We start from the raw sequence: 16,715 nt of genomic DNA, 5'->3' as shown, positions 1-16,715 counted from the left end.
AGTTATTTAAACACGTAAGCCATATCTCAACATAGCATTTACAATAATGTACATATTTTTTGCATCTTGAGTTCAAAGCTTATGAAAATGCCTGAAAGTATATATCTCTTTTGGACAAAAAAAGACAGTTTTGGTCTCCACAAAACAGCTGGTCAATGTCCGACTTCCTGTGAAGAAAAGACGCACAGACTCGAACTGCAGTCGCACCTTTGGCAGCCTTGTGGTTTGTAATAACGGCACCACCATCACCTCCACCTCCACCTCCAGATGTGAAAGTCAGCTAATAAGCATATAATGTGAACATGAAGAGAGAGAGACTTAACACAGTGAACAAATCTTATCGCTGTTGCTGCCCAGATGTACAGGAGCAGATCAATAGCTGCACTGCTCCCTCATTCAACACAAATATAAACATAAACATGTACATATTGTACATTTTCTGTCTAACTTTCTACTACATTTGCAACACGTTTGCTTTGGACACATGACAGTACAAGTAGATTTTATCATTGTAATTATACACATGCTCACAAATACACAGATTTAACGCTGAGCCAGACTTGCCCTTTTTTAAATAGGAGAAATATTTGCTGCCAGAAGACTTCTTGGGAAGCTGTCTTTAGCAAAGCAGAGATGTGTCAAATTAAGACGTCAAAGTCACAAGGATAAAGTGTTGGATTATTTGACAGCGTATCTAATCGCAGTATTGCACACAGTGTCATGTGGATCTCACAAACACACACACATTTTCCCAGCGGTCTGAGCAAAAGGTCTTTCATTTTCAGAATCCTTGCAGGGCTTCAGCTCAAAAACTTACACACATACCCCAAAACCCTTTTAATTTCTAATAAAGAAGATGTTAGCTTCTCTGTAGGAGACCTTCCTCTCACCAACTTATAATATAAGACATTCTGACACAGAAAATGTTGTCATAGTTGACTCAATTATAATGAAGACTTGCACAGCAGCAGTGATTCAGCAGTAGGTAAACAGAGACAGATGGTATCATCCATCCTGCTTTCCCCTCATTTCTCTCCCCAAATTCCTCCTCCTCCTCTTTCCTGTATCCCCCATCTCTGTTGGTTTTTTTCTCACTCTTTCTCATGGGAGGCCGACTCACTAATAAGCATCAGAATTTCTGTCTGTCTGACACAATTCCTGCTAGGATTTCCAGGAGCACAGGTGCAGTCTGGCTCTCTGTCTATCTGTATGGAAATCGGCTATTCCCCAGGGGATACACTGGGGTCATACTGGTACTACTTCAGCCCACGTAAGGACATACCGAGGCTCAGCTGGTGGTGGGGATGTCTGTGTGTGTATATGCACAGAAAGTAATCCGGGAAAGAAAAAAGAAAGAATAAGACATTGACTGAAAAAAACAGCGAGTGAAAAACTGGCAAATCAATTTCAGGTCTGATTCCCTCACACATAAGGCGATGTTTGTAAAATGTATACGGTATGTGTTCTGTGTCATGTGTTCAGACTGTATACAGAGAAGATCATTCTGTATTATTCTGTTACATAAGTGCATTTACAGTTGTTTGACTGTTGGTTTGTTGACGCTTTCCCTGGAGGTCTAACTGCTTGTGACTTTTCTGCCTCAAGAAATTAGTCTAAATATAGAAAGTGTAGTGTTCAAATGCACTACACACAAATCTACAGAGAGAACAAACATGTACGAAATCAGATTTTTGTTCTGGTGTAGGCTGGATTTTAGCCTTGTCAGAAGACAAAAATGTGAGGGAAAATAGGTTAGTACTGTAGTTCGTGCTGCAGCTAACAATTATATTGATTTATCTCTCAATTTGGTTTTTGATTAGGTTACTAAACAGGTAGTCACATGGTCCAAAATTAACTTCCACCAAGCGCCAACTGTGGGTAAATCTTGGCCGTCCCACTATACTTATCGTGATAACAATGGATCAAATCAAAGCAGCTTGCTACTATTTGGCGCTTTCTACACAATGTCCATGTTTTTGCCCGAAGAAACATCAGTGTTGCATGTTATAAGAGATGTGGCGATTCCAGGTATTAAGCAACCAAAAAGAAAACATGAAGACAAACAGAAAGATAAAGAGAAAAGGAGAGATGGAGAGGTGGTCACCGAACGATGCAGGAACCCTAGAGATCTTGGCTGAAATATGAAGCTTGAAACCACAGTATATACTGCAGTGTAGTGTACAGTATTGTGAAAAAAGGTATATAACAATGATGTATAGGAACAGTATGGGTTAAAGTCCAACAATGTCATTTATTGATTGATTTTGCTGAAGACGTTTACAATAAAAGTTGTAGATCCGATGTTATTTACTCATAATTGTATTTTTCAAGTGATGCTCAAGTATGACAATTTTTTTAGTTTAATGCTCAGTGTAAAACACTTTTGGCTGCTAAATTTTCTCAATTTAACTGATGTTGGCAGATGAGCCAAAAAGTTCATTTTGGATCCTGACTTACAGTTTCCCTGAGCACAAGGTGATGTCTTTAAATTGATCATTTCTAAAACGGGCATTCTTGCTTGATAAATGCATTAAACAATTAATCAAGTATCAAAACTGTTATTAATATTAATTAATTCGCAGTAACTATGTGCTTAATACTCCAGATGTGAGACTCTTGGCTAATTATATTTTGTGTGTTTCTGTGATATTTGTAAATATAGACAAGACTTTTGTTTTGTTGTTTTGTCAATGTAAATAAATAAATACATGTAAGTAGAAATGAGTAAAAAAAACTGCAGTTTTGGAGAAGAGCATGACTTTTGTGTAAGGATACGAACATGGTAACAGATAATTTCTTTGGTTTTGTTTCAAATTAATGTAATGATCATTGTATTTGACTGGTCCTCACAGTTGTCTGAAAGGATGGTACTGACACCTGCTGGATGCTGTGTGCAACAGCAGCAGCAGCAACAGCAGGGACTCTTTTTTTCCATCAAATATCTTGTAGTCTGTGTAAGTTTCTATCTTTCTTGACATAGTCAGGAGGTGAACTACATGAGGCAGTTAAAACATCTTTCACCACAATCATGAACGACAGCGGCTCAAGTCTGTACTTTTCTGTAAAAACGACGCGGCAGCTGGCATTAGATGTTTCTAACTTCATAATCATATTACGCCAAATCGGCTCCTCTGTCCCATGACACACTCAGCCTGAGCCGAGTTACTGAACCTCTGATTAAAGAAGCACGTATACTGTCTCTCTCTTTCTCTCACACACACACACACACACACACACACACACACACACACACACACACACACCCCCATGTGATGAAAAACCTCTGACTCATCCCAAAATCAATAAATGAGGTGGTAACACAGGCCTCTCTCTCTGTGAACTGAAGGACATTAGCAGCGCCTGTGTGTTTGTGTGTGTGTCACCCAGTCTGAAAAGTCATAATGAATGAATGTAATTACATCCATAATGACAACAACCAAAGCGAAACCAAAACAGCGATAATGTTCATCAATCACCTTAGTGTCACTCATCGATGCAGAAACACTTGAATGTGCTGTTTTAAATGTGCTGTTAGGATTCCTGGAAAGTCACAGTTTTCTGAGAAGAAGTTTTCTAAAAATAACATCTGAAGCTCATAAATATCTTATTATCAAAATCACACGCGCCGCATCTGCTGTCTCACGAGTGCCTTACCTGTCAGTGGGGTGTTGGGTCCTTCAGTGTGCCGTTAAGTGGAGCAGCCAGAGCCGGCGGGAGGGAGGTCAGACTTCTCTGACGTCCCGGGAACAATGGGCTGTTTTTTCCTGGATCACTGTTGCATCCTCACTACTGCCCTCCCATTGGTCCGCAGCGCCTCACCATTCACCAAGACAGGAAGCTGTGACAAACGGGACCAATAGTTTCAGCCAATCAGGGGGCCCGGCAGCAAGGTGACTCATTTTCAAAGTGACTTTCTTGGATGAAATCAGAGTTCTCATCTATTGGCAGAAAAAAACGTCATCTTACACGCACGCACACACAAAAGTGTCTTTGTGAACAATGAACTGAAGACTGTTTATGTTATCATGAGTCAGTGGCCCAAATGGAAATTTACTTGGCCTACATGACCCATCATGACACACATTCTGTCATCCAACAAAATGCCACGACATAACATTTAAGTCATCTAAGAACACTGTATCTCCAGATTGTCAACTGCAACACATTACTTTAATATTGTTGTTCACAATGTGTTTTTGATGTCATACAAGGGGTTATGCAAGCATTTCAGTCACTGACGAGAACCACTTCAAGTGTGTATCCATCCATCCATCCATCCATCCATCCATCCATCTTAACCTAAACTGACGACATAAAAATGAAAAATATCAAAAGTTGGCTGATATTATCACCTGAAATTGGCCCATCATATATATATCGGTGTATATGTTGTCTGTTAAGTGCCAATATGAAATCTCTCTCTTTATTTGAGATTATACTGTAGAAAATGTATATTAATAATTTATAGGGATGCAGGGTATGCTACCGCTACTAAGAGGATAACCAGTAATTAATTTTTGTATTTAAAAGAAGTTCCTAACCTGTAGTTTATACACAGCTGAGGATATGACAGGCTCACATGTAGTGTGAAAATGTATGATTTAATTTTCCATAGCTCAAGTGAGAATTGTTGAGTTAAAACTTGCGAACGTGTAATTACAATTTTGTTGTCTTCCTCTAAAAATATTTGAGAAAACATCCACGCTGGTGATAACGTGTTTGGCTCTCTAGCCTACACTCTCTGGCTCTCACCAGGAGCAGCAGTTTGACGTCATGATCCCACATGACAGTGTTCCTTTTCTTCTTCTCCTCTGTGTTTGTTGACTGATTGCAAACCAACTTTAGAGAAGCTTGCTGCCACCTATTTTAAAATGTGAGTATACTGCACTTGTTAAGTCAATGAAAGCAATTTGGGCTCATATTATTAGCTACACTTATCAGCTATAATTTATACTGACACCTGTATTTAACCGATAATATAAATTTGCCATATTCTTCCAATATTTATTGTGCATCACTAATAATTTATAATTATTACATTCCTGGCAAAGTGTGGTAAACCATGACGTCATTCTGGACAAAGAAGTTTATTGTCAAACAGTAACATTTCCTGCCTTCATTACATATCTTTGTCACAAATTTTTGATAACTACATTTGAGGGATCGTTGCAAAAAATGTATGTATACCAGCCAATATACTGGAATATTTCACTTCCTTCTATCGACATCCCAAAAGTCGAGTATCGGTCGAGCTCCAGTTTTAAATGCAGCATGGTTCGACCACATGGAGAAGTCATTGGCTGAGGAGTCTCACAAGATTTCTACAGAGAGAGTTTGAATCACTCGCAACCTTGGAAAAAGATGCACGTCTACCACACACACTCTCCTCATTATACTGTAGAAGCCAGGACAGACAAACACAAGCACCCACACAAACTAAACGGGACAGAGCGTAATCAGACTAGCGACCACATAAACATCACCATGTGTGCACATTTCCCTCCATTTACTGCTACAACTCCTCTCCACTTCATCCAACCCTCTCGACTGATCTTTCTCAGATTGACAATATAGTATGTATGCTATGCATGCTGCTCTGAGTCATGCAGCCCCTTCAATGCTGACTCAGGCTGATCGCATCATGTCACCCCTGGTTTCCGTGCACCCCCGCCTCTGTCATCCCCTCTGCTTCTCTTTTCATCCCACTTAAGCTCTGCCTTTCTGTCCGTTAACCTCTTTCTTCCACTCTGCCGCCGTCCCCCCGTTACGCCACTGATTGTGATATCACTGTGAACGTCATCATCAACCTTCTCAATACAGTGTTGGCATTCACTAAACTGGAATTTACACAAATAAGAGAACACAGATTCACACCAACAAACAAGGAAAGATCCACAACAACAATCTGCATAAACAGAAAATAAAATGTTTAACTCTTAAAAATAAACACAAGGCTACACTCACCCTCTGCAAGCATCAGGATACAAAGCAGCCAGTGAGTTTGTCTCCGATCTGTATGCTGCTCAGTCACTGCCTTTGCTTCTGTCTACTTTTGGCTGGCGGGCCTGAGAGCTGCGAGCATGTGTATTTGTGTGTGTGTGTGTGTGTGTGTGTGTCTTGTCATTCCACTCTTCTATCACGTCATGCCGCTCTGCTGCTGCCGCAGTACGCCTGCAGCCGTATCCCCGCCCCTCTCTTTATTTTTTCCTCCCCTCATCACAATCTCTCCCTCTCTCTCTCTGCCTTTTGGTAATGGACCTGTTGGCTGTGCTCCCTCCCTCTCTGAGGTGAAATATAAGCCCAGCAAAAGCCGAAAAAGGCTGGGCCATTAGCTGGGTGAGTGTGGTTTGTGTGTCTGTCTGTGAGTGTGTGTCTGAGGGGGGGTATACTCACACTTGGCCTCGTCTGTATAGTGTGAGTAACACATGGTAATTAAGCAGATGTAGCCACAAATGTGAAAAGCCTAAACCCCTCATCCGGCTTTCAGAGTCTAATTGGCGGTCAAGGAAAGCAGGATGAAAAAAAAGTCAGGATATGCTTAAGATAGATCCACTGACGACAAATAAACACACACAATCACGCACATACATCTGTGTCTCTACTCAGTGCGCATGTCTGCATGAACGTGCATCCTGAAGGAGGAAGAGCCCATCCATCACTCTTCTAATTTGTCCAACACCTCTAACGAGTTGAGTGAGAATGAGAAATCAGAGAGATACAAAAGAGAAGAGGCTGGAAACAGGAGGGAGTGATGGAGGAAGCGACAGTGAAGCCTCTATTGATGTCTTTTCCCAGCTGACAAATAGAGAGTAACGATGCACATCCCAGACCTGACCTTGAACTCAGCTTCTCGTGTCTGTCTGACTATCCATCCTCATAAACCGAAGACTGTAAAAATCTCATCACATGCAGCCAGTCTGCTCAAATCATCGGATCCAGTTTAAAAACAGAGGACAATGTTGTTTCAACTTGAGACACACTGCTGAAACCTGTAATGTCAGGGTGTCTGACAGACAGAGGTGTGAAACTGTGATTTCATCATTCATAGCAGCCTCATTAAAACTCCAAAGATATGACCGAGCTTATAAAAGGTTATCCAGTCAATGGGTTTGTTTTTAGTTTAATGGAAAAGAAGCAGGCTACTCTATGATTTGTCTTTTCATTCTTTGCTTTTCAATCCTTGTTCTCTCAGTCTTTCTCTGTGCCCCAGTCTCTTACTCTCTCTCCATTTCTCCATCTATTCCCTCTTCTCACATTTCTGCTGTGCTGGCTTACAGTTTGACACACTGATATAAGGGACAGTGTTGAATATTTAATGAAGATTGTGATCCACAACAGAAATAAGCCCCATAAATGCTCCCTTTCCGCAATAAACATTTGACAGCTTCAGTGATAGTTATTTCAGGGTTATTTCTGAGAAGGTCAACTTGTTTTCCTCTTGTGTGGTCAGTCAATCATTAGACATAATGGTCAGTAAGGGTCTTTACAGTCTTGATCTTGCAGTTAAGTACAGCCGAAAAGCTCTCTGCCTGATCACATATTGATCAGGCATTGACTGGCTGCACTAACACGTGACTTGGTCTGCAAGTTTCCACTAAAGAGACACATAAATAATGGAGAATGTGTCCGCACAAACTGCAGTATGCAAATACAGTAAATACATCAACCATGACAAATTAATAAATTGTATTAGGACACAGGCACATGGCCTAACAAGCACAGCACCTCCCCCACACATACAGACCACATGCACACTGTACACATAACCCCCCTCCCTCTTTTCCCACACACATGGACACACAGTACAGTATGCCCTTACTCCTATAGATAGCAATCACTTAATAGCTCACCTTCAGATACTGGTATTAATGTCAAAGCTGCCCTCTTGTTTTTCCAGTTCCCATGTGTGAAACACTCCAAAGTCAGTAACAAGCACAAAACACACTCACATGATCTGTTGCTTTGTCTCAGTGGCTCATGAAACGGGAAGTGACTTGTAACAGAGGGATTATGGGTAGGAGCGTGCAAGCGTCTGGGACGAGTGTGTGTGTGTGTGTGTGTGTGTGTGTGTGTGCACGTGTGTGTGTGTGTGTGTTATGAGGCGGGGGGGGGGGTTAATGTCATAGCTAATCTTCTGATGTCCCCCAGGGCATGTCCTCCCCCCTATGAGACAGACGCTGTTATGACAATAGGACACTTGTGTTACTGTCGCCCCTGAGGGGCATCTGGAGGGATGGAGGGGGGCAAACATGCTGTCTGAAACATGGGGCCTCAGATGTGTAGTTTCACTGAGTAAAGTAAAATCAAGTAATTAAAAAAAAAAAAAAATCACATTGATCAAGAACAAACAGAAAAAAAAACATATTAATATAGTAAAGAGGAAGTTACCAGTTCCGTATTAAGGTTTGTTGCCACACTTCTAAATCCAAAGTGCACTAGCATCCTCATCCTCAATTGTTAGGTTTACGACTGAACAGATTAAACATTAGAATGGTTGCAGGCCAGGAAGGGTGTTAATGGTACTGAGAAGAACCAGTCCTGCTAGGGTTGATCTCTAGTATCCATACTATCCATACCAGGTTTAGTAAAAGAGCTGAGTGTCATACTATATGTCACGTGTAATATTCTAAAAAGTTAAGTCCTAAAAGCAAGAAACAAAACTACCATTACAGCAAATCCACAAAAAACAAGGAGAATTAGACAAAGAGTGAGGGAACAACACAAACTTAAATACGAACTAAACTAACAAGGGGATGAGGTGCAGGTGGACACTGGGAACAGGGCAGTGCTCACAAGGCTGATATGGCACAGGATATCAGGCTGGGGAGGAGCACAGGAGGGAAACAGAACACTAGAAACATGTGAACAGGAAGTGGAAAGTGACAACAAGACACAAGGAGGATATAACCACAAAATAAAGCAGGAAACAACTAAACCAAAAACTGAAACCATAACAATAGACAATATATTGTACAGAACCAGAAGCAGCTAAAACAAAATCAGTCTTGGCCTGTAATAGACTTTAATTAATTGATCAAACTGCCTGTCTGTTTTCAACTCACTGTGCATCCACAATCAAACCACAATTTTTTCCCGCTCAAGTGTGTTTGTTCGACTGCATTTGGAGATAAGTTATTGTCTTGGAAATCATTTATGTGTCCCTTCATTCCTGCTCATTCTTTCAGGGTCATAGAAGACTGGAGCATATATGGGTTAAAACTAGTTGAGAGACACCCTGAACTAGTACCTGGTCAAATTGACAAAGATAAACCCTGTTTCCACCAAAGTACTCTCAGTATAGTAAACTATGCCCATACCCAACCCGTGGTAACTGTACATAAACACAAGATCTGTTTTGCGTTTCCAAATATAGGCAGGGTTGATGACCAGGGCTTTGGGGATAACCCCTTTCTCTTTTCCAACAGTTGGAAAACAACAGAAGAGACTTGAAGAGACACTGATTCCTGTTTCTAGTCATGTTAGGGATATGGCTCTAAGGATGACAATGACGGTTTATCGGTCCTTCTGTCTGTCTGTTGATCGTTCGTCCACTTTTGTCCACACTAAAATTTACCAAGAACTATTGGATTGTTTGCCATGACATTTTGCACATTCATGAGATAATGGAGTCTAATGATTGGATGATTCTTATGACTTTTACTCTACCAACAGACCACTTTTCAACTACAGGATGATTTGTAGTTCACATTCATACCCCACTAAGGATTAGTTGTAATGACTTGTGTGAACCCCTGACCTCTTAAACCATAATCAGGTCAAAATCTAAATTTATCCAAAAAACAAGAAAACAGCTTCCAGCTTGTAAAAATAACAGTACACGAAAATGTGAATGACTAAGGGTTTTACTTTGTAAGAATAGTCAAACATGCATTTCACGCATCACTGTTATGTTGTTTTCCTCTATTATTTTATGTCTTAATTGCCCGTATTTTTTCTGTCTTGGATGTTTGTATTCATTATTGTTTCAATCTTATTTTGCTGCTCCAAGTAAATTTGTTACAGTCAATTGTGATTAAATGTCTGCTTATGTTTCGTCCACAGTGAAAACAATAAACTATTAATCATTAAAAAAAGAACTTACCACTCTAACACCATAGTGTCTTCCATGCATTGATGTGTGCTATAACTAAAGCAGAGTAATATGATATGATTAAGTAATGAATGCAAAATTGGTAGCATTTTGTTGCTGGTTTTGTAATATTGAGTTTAAACATTGGATCCAGTGACCTGTTAGTAGATGTAACCAGAGTCTGTTGACTGTTTCCTTTCAAATATCCCTTTTTAAACACGTAACTGCCTTAGGCTGAAACAGACTCCTCTGCTTTAACCTATAGATTATCTTCCTGTACGGACAAGTTAAACCAGCTGGGGCTACTGGGAGTTCAAATACTCATCCACACCCACTAACAGCACTGACAGTAAACACAGGGAAACAGAGGGGACACTGCTTAAAGATCTTCACAGGTAAGCACAGCTGCAACCTCCCTCTGACCATTACTTGTTCTTTCTTTTTCTTATCCTGCATGAACCTTTTTCTCTGACTTATTTTAGCATATATAAGAGTAAATGTTGTAATTTTTTTATTAGTGTTTTTACAATATTTTAAATATTTAATCATTAATAAAAATGTAATCAAAATTACTGCACAACAAGAAGCTTAATGCTCAATCCCACCCTTTTTTTTTTTTAATCAGTCCCAGTGTATTCATTCTTGGGCATTTTTGAATATGTGGACTTGACATTATTTCATTCCAGTCTAAATACTTTTTCCATAATAAACTCCTAACTTTAAGCAACATTATGTAGACATTTTGCATCCCCCACAGTTTCTGAGTACAACACCACTGTTGAAAATACAAATCCCAGGTCTGTAACATTTCTTCTGACTTAATTTAGGCGCTCACTACAAACAAAACTCATTACATCATAACAATGTTATGTGTTATGTGTAAGTGAAAACGTATATCTCGAAGTAAACATGTATGTAACGCTGTGATCCTACCCTCTCACTGAAGTTATATAGTGCAGAAACAAGTGGTAGGGGGGCTGAGAAAGAGACACCATTCACCCTATTACAAGACACTGTACCATCAACATGATTCTGAAGCTGTTATTTTAAGGTAAAAAAAGTTACATAATGTTACTTTAATGTGTGTCACTTATTTCTGATCATGTTTCAGTTTACCCTGCAAAGACAATATCCTTGCAGGTTTAATCTCACTATTCAATGCCTACATTATAGTTCAACATTAGATTTTACAGCAAAATCTTCGAGAAATCAAAAGATCCCATTTTTAAGTTTAGATTGTAAGGGAGTATGACTATATAATCAATGCAAGGTTTTTAGATAGAAGCAACTTAATTCATTATCCAAAGTAAAAAACAAATGCTTGCTATTGGTCAGATCCAAACATGACAAAGCTGAAATGCAACATACCTCTAAAATAGCCGCCCTGCAAATTGTCTTGTTTCTGGTTCAGACTTGTTCAAACACAGGAATGTCATTTTCAAACAGTCGACCTGTTTAAAGAATGTGCCATTTTGCCTAAACCTTAATATCCATCTTTTTCTATCAGATCATTGGAACTGTCCATAATGATCGGGTCAGTGACGATGGAAATGGAAGAAACAGAAGAAATGTCAAGTACCACAGACAGTATATGATTCTTTCATCTCCTTCGTAATGAAGTCATTCGAGTGTCCCTTAAGGCTTGATTTGTGGACATTTCAATTAGTTCTTATTTTATTTTCTTGTTTTGCTCTTTTTGGTGCTGTCTTAGAATGGAGAACAGTGTCCGATCCAAAACAAGCTGGTTGGCTATTTTCACAAGACCTCCTCCACAGCAACAGAGACTCAAAGAGGCTGTGCCTGAGCCTGGACATCAGAAAAGACAAGGAGGAGCAAGACCGAGCTTTAGTCACATTCTACCAGAGAGACAATGTTAAGTGGACTTCACCGCTCACGTGCACACTTCAAGGTAGTCAGTTAAATATTTTTACTTTTAACTTGTAACATAATTATGTTGCTCAGTTTGGTGATTAAAATGTGTGTTTCTTCGTAGGTGATGTCGCATCAGGAAGTGGGGTCGATCGTCACGTGATTTCAACAGTGATTTTCAAGCTTATAAGTGGATTCCATATAAACTTAGGTTGGACACAATGACAACGTACATACAAACCAACAATGTTGATTTGGACTATAGAGAGGCGAAGTCCTTCCCTTTCTATTGGATTATCATGGGACCTTATTTCATTAAAAACATGCATGGTGGTTAGTGGCAAAAGGCGAATAATTTTTTGATTTAAAATACAATTGTTGACCTCAAGAGAGTCACATTTTGTCATAAAATTATTGAAATATAATCCTTTGAAAGACTGTCGTGTAAGTGACGTGTAAGTGAAAAGTGTTGTCCAAAACCTTTAAGAGCCATTCCTGCATATTAGCATAAACTTTCATATATCTGCAGTTATTGTCTTACTTCTTCTGTGCCGAGGGGACCGTGCTTTGGTTTTGGTGACGTATATTGTGCGAGACAAGTTCACTGAGTAGTTTCACATAAACGTAAATGATACTTTACTATCTTTACAACAAACTGCTTATATTTAAACTTGACAAACAACACATTTGTAATTCATGACACAACTCAAACAAGATCAAAAAATCTTGTGTCTCTTGCCATTAACCACCATAATATCCCATGAGGGAAACTGGAAGGGGAGGGACTTTGCCTCTATTTACTGAAGGCAGAAATCTACAGATCAATCAACAGATGACAACTGAATGATTGTTTGAGTCCTTTAACAAACATAAATGTATGTGCAATTTCTAATAATTAACACAGCTTATCAGATATCTGGTAAGGTGAACTATGGGTCTAATACAACGAAAAGAGTTCTAGTATCAAAATATCAAAGCAGTAAAACTTTTTCTGACTATACAGTGCTCAGAGGTAGTCTTCATTCTTGAATATATTTTCCATTAACCTTGTGCTCGTCTCTTCTCAATTTATCACTGTTGCAGGACGTACAGCCATCACACAAATCTTCGAGGGTGAGCCCGACCACCTCATCCCCTCAGTTTCAGATGAGCTGCTTGACAAGAACATGTTCACCATTGCAGGCCGGATGATTGGTCATTCCTTCTTGCATTGCGGCCCCAGTTTCCCGGGACTTAGCCCAGCCTTAATTCACATTCTCTTTGGAGGCTCGTTGGAGACTACTCCTGTGACGCTACGAGACTGCCCAGACCTCGACATCCGTGACGTTCTGAAAATGGTGAGCATGAAAAATATTGAGGCCTATATTTTCTACTAAGAGGCTCCATCTGTTACTAAGTGCACTGAGCCCAGCATCATAAAAGTGCAACCAATGTAATTTACTCTATGTGTGCTGCATCAATAAAAAATGTGTTTCATTATGTTTTATTCCAGCTTGATGGAGATGCAGAATTAAAAGAATGTGACTCCATCAATCAACTCTGCCTGTCGTGGGACCTGCCAGCACCAAATGCTACCAATAGGAAATGGCTGTATGGAAAGCTTCTCTTGCATGCTGTAATGTCAACGTTTTATTTATTCTACTTTAGCTTCTCATGTTAATATCTCCATGCTAATGCTTAACAAACTGAGTCCCGTCATTAGATAAGATACAGTATGATTTCACTATGTCCTTAACAACTATGACAGAGAGACGTCTTTCAAACAGTCTTGATAAGGGCTCACTAAAGGCCACTTTTTCGCTGCCAGGCGTTCAACAATTTATTGTAATGGCCATGTTGTCACCTAGAGTTGACATCTTACTGTCAGCAGGAAAAAAGGGACATCAAAGTCTGCTTTCTTGACAACTGCACTACAAGTAAAAGGGCATGTTTTTTTTCCACTTTATCTGTCAAGACAATTTTCACCCTCTGTTGCCACAACCATCAGAAGTCCTTCTACACTGACATCTGCAACAGAATCGATCAATACATCTTTATCATTCAAATGTCTGTCGTTTGAAGCCAGATACCTGAGTGCCTTTTGGTTTTTAAAGTGACATCACTCACATTTCGCAGATTTTTGGAAAAGCTATTTTTGAAGAAACAGAGTGGGGGTTTTTTTTGGCACAACTTCACCTACTCCCAAGGTTGCGTGGAGAAGGGAAAAGGTCTAAAGAGGTCAAAAGCTCCAGCAATACCTATAGTATATAGAGAGAGCTATTTTTGGGAACTGTAAAATAATGTACGTATTAGGACATTTAATAATTGCTGGTGGGGTCAGGTAATGCATTCAAAACATCTGGCTATGCCGAAGACCTATCACTACTTTATACTTAAACTTATAAACTCTCCAGAGGAAATATATTCAACATAACTTTTATCTTCTGAAATAAACATTTTTATACAGCTCTGATGGAGCTCAGGATTTATCAAGAGGACTGCTGCTTTATTTCAAATAATTTTACTGTATGTGTTTGGATTTGCAAAAGAACATAGAACATTTATTAACATAAGATCCAAAGTGGTGTCTTCAAATTGCTAATGAAGTGTCACTTCATTAACCTACATTTTTAAATACAGAAAGAGTAGTCGTGATTTATCTTGTGTGAATTGTGCTTTGTCTCCTGTATTGCAGGTAATCGAGAGAACGACGTGTCAAATCGATCAGTTCCGAAAAGGCTTAAAAGAAACAGGGCTATGGCCACTCCTCATTCACAGAAGAGATGTAATCCCAATCCTGTTTCCCCGGGAATCAGAGGCACAAGTCACACCTCAGGTACAGCAGTCAGGGCACATCTAAAAGCTCATTTATGTTCAATGTTAGATACGTATATGGGTATGGACAGAGCCTTATGTCCGTACTCTGCGTTAATTTGGTCCGTATTTCTGCATGTTTTCTCAAAGCTTACGGATACGGACCAACACTTTTGGAAGGGAAGGGAGCATATGAGCCTTAAAAGTTATTCTTTGCTGCAAATAACTGTCACTTATTTGAGAGTATAGTGTTATTTATTAGACGAACTTTGAAAAAACATACAGTATGATTTGCCTATTTTCTTTTCCTTCACAAGAACTTTAAATCAAATTGTCAACTGTAAACAGCCACTGTCAAGGAGTTTAGATTCATTCAAATGTCAGTGTACATTGCACCAATATCAAATACTAAGAGGATTGTATATTATTTTGAATACAACTGGAGCTACATGTGATTTCAGATGATCCTGGATTGCATCATATGGCCATCATCTGTCACGGTCATCTTTGAGAGCTACAAAGTCGTAGAGGACAGAGACAATTCCGATGTCACAGATGTTTGCCGAGTATCTGGCTACTTGAAAGCATTTATTGAAAATGGTATGTACGAGTATTGTCACTGAGATATCCTTTTTAAGAATTAAGCATTTTCGCTAGCAGATTCTTTCTTCTTCCTTTTTTTACACAGCGTCGTCAGCTGAGCTAAAGAGCCTCGTAAAGTTCTGGATAGGATGGGAGCTGCCGGCCACAGAGATGAAGGTGGAAATAGTAGACTCCAGGCTCCCAACAGCATTAACATGTTTTGAGAAGCTGAGGCTGCCGAGACATTACACAGCATACAACGCATTTCATCAAGATTTGTGTGCATGCATATCAACCAGTTACAGCGGTTTTGGCTGTGTCTGAAGTGCAATAATGGTCACTTTAAATGTACTTTGATTGAATATGTTGAACTTTCCTGTGTGTGTGCTTGTTGTAATATGAATAATAAATCACAATGTTGTCGAGGTTGTTTAGTTGTTTTTACACAGAGAAAACCACACTAACTAGGCTTACATTACATCCTAACTCTTGTACATTTTTTCTTTTATAACTGAATACTCATCTACAACAGAAAAAAGATCAAAATTGATGCAAAAATCAATAGAGATATCATCTTTTTTATTCCACGCATTCACTTTAGATTCTGCAAACTTTATTCCTAAACCTTTTTCCTTTTGTTGGAACCCTAAATTCAACCAGACAGTAATAAATGGGTTGGTACTGTAATGCACATTCTAGTCAGCTGCAACAACTAGTTGCACAAACCATTAGTCGATTGAAAGAAAAGTACTGTTACAGTCTATTTAATTCCCTGTCATTTTTCAAGCAAAAATGTCAAACATTGGATATTTACAGCTTCTTAAATGCCTGTTCGTATGTGAACCTACTAGTTTTTTGAGTACCATCAATGACCACATGATGGTAGCAGAGGTGAATTGTTGTGTCCACTCTGCTTTCTCTGATGACAAGCAGCTCTTCACTCCACTTCTACTAATGCTTTCTCATCCATTGAGCATATGAGTGACCTTTACTAGCAAGTCCCTAAAGGTCATTCAAGCTTGTGGTGATAAAGTACAAAGGCTGGAATTACTCTGAGATGGCGTCCTACTTACTGTGTAAGAGGGAAAACAGCTGATTTACCATTTGACTCCTCAAACTGATTATCTGTTAAAGGTTAACCTCTAGACAGATAAAAAAAAAAGATAGTGTGATGAATTTAATTGCTCATAGGATAAAACAACCCATAGTCAAACAAGAAAGACATCAAGAGACATTTAAGATCATTCCTGATGTTGTCAGCTGGAAAGTTATCAGTGTTTACACGTACTTTCACCCATTCACATTGCTGATTAAAAAAATCTTGGAGGAGACCAAGGTTATGCTTTTGTAATCAAATCAAAAATGTATGCAATGTGATTCA

General features: G+C 39.3%; 2 protein-coding genes across 4 annotated transcripts in view; one reads left to right on the top strand and one right to left on the bottom strand.

Annotated features, from left to right (window-relative positions):
* Window positions 1-3,506, bottom strand: part of LOC311264832 (neuron navigator 1-like) — a 91,727-nt gene extending 88,221 nt beyond the window's left edge. For all 3 annotated transcript variants that reach the window (XM_084365970.1, XM_084365971.1, XM_084365972.1), the window contains exon 1: window positions 3,477-3,506. In XM_084365970.1, the coding sequence (XP_084222096.1) occupies window positions 3,477-3,491 (15 nt within the window). In that variant the 5' untranslated portion in view covers window positions 3,492-3,506. The remainder of the gene's footprint in view (window positions 1-3,476) is intronic.
* Window positions 3,507-10,410: 6,904 nt separating this feature from the next.
* LOC311264836 (uncharacterized protein) lies at window positions 10,411-15,723 on the top strand. Its single transcript, XM_084365978.1, has 9 exons — window positions 10,411-10,485; window positions 11,598-11,677; window positions 11,802-11,999; window positions 12,084-12,170; window positions 13,043-13,296; window positions 13,452-13,574; window positions 14,634-14,774; window positions 15,214-15,352; window positions 15,441-15,723. The coding sequence occupies exons 2-9, from the start codon at window positions 11,617-11,619 to the stop codon at window positions 15,656-15,658; spliced, it is 1,221 nt and encodes a 406-aa protein (XP_084222104.1). The 5' UTR covers window positions 10,411-10,485; window positions 11,598-11,616; the 3' UTR covers window positions 15,659-15,723.
* The last annotated feature ends 992 nt before the right edge of the window (window positions 15,724-16,715 follow it).

The sequence above is a fragment of the Pagrus pagrus genome (assembly GCF_965226575.1).
Source record: "Pagrus pagrus genome assembly, chromosome: 11".
NCBI classification, from domain to species: domain Eukaryota; kingdom Metazoa; phylum Chordata; class Actinopteri; order Spariformes; family Sparidae; genus Pagrus; species Pagrus pagrus.
This window is presented reverse-complemented; position numbering and strand designations above follow the sequence as displayed.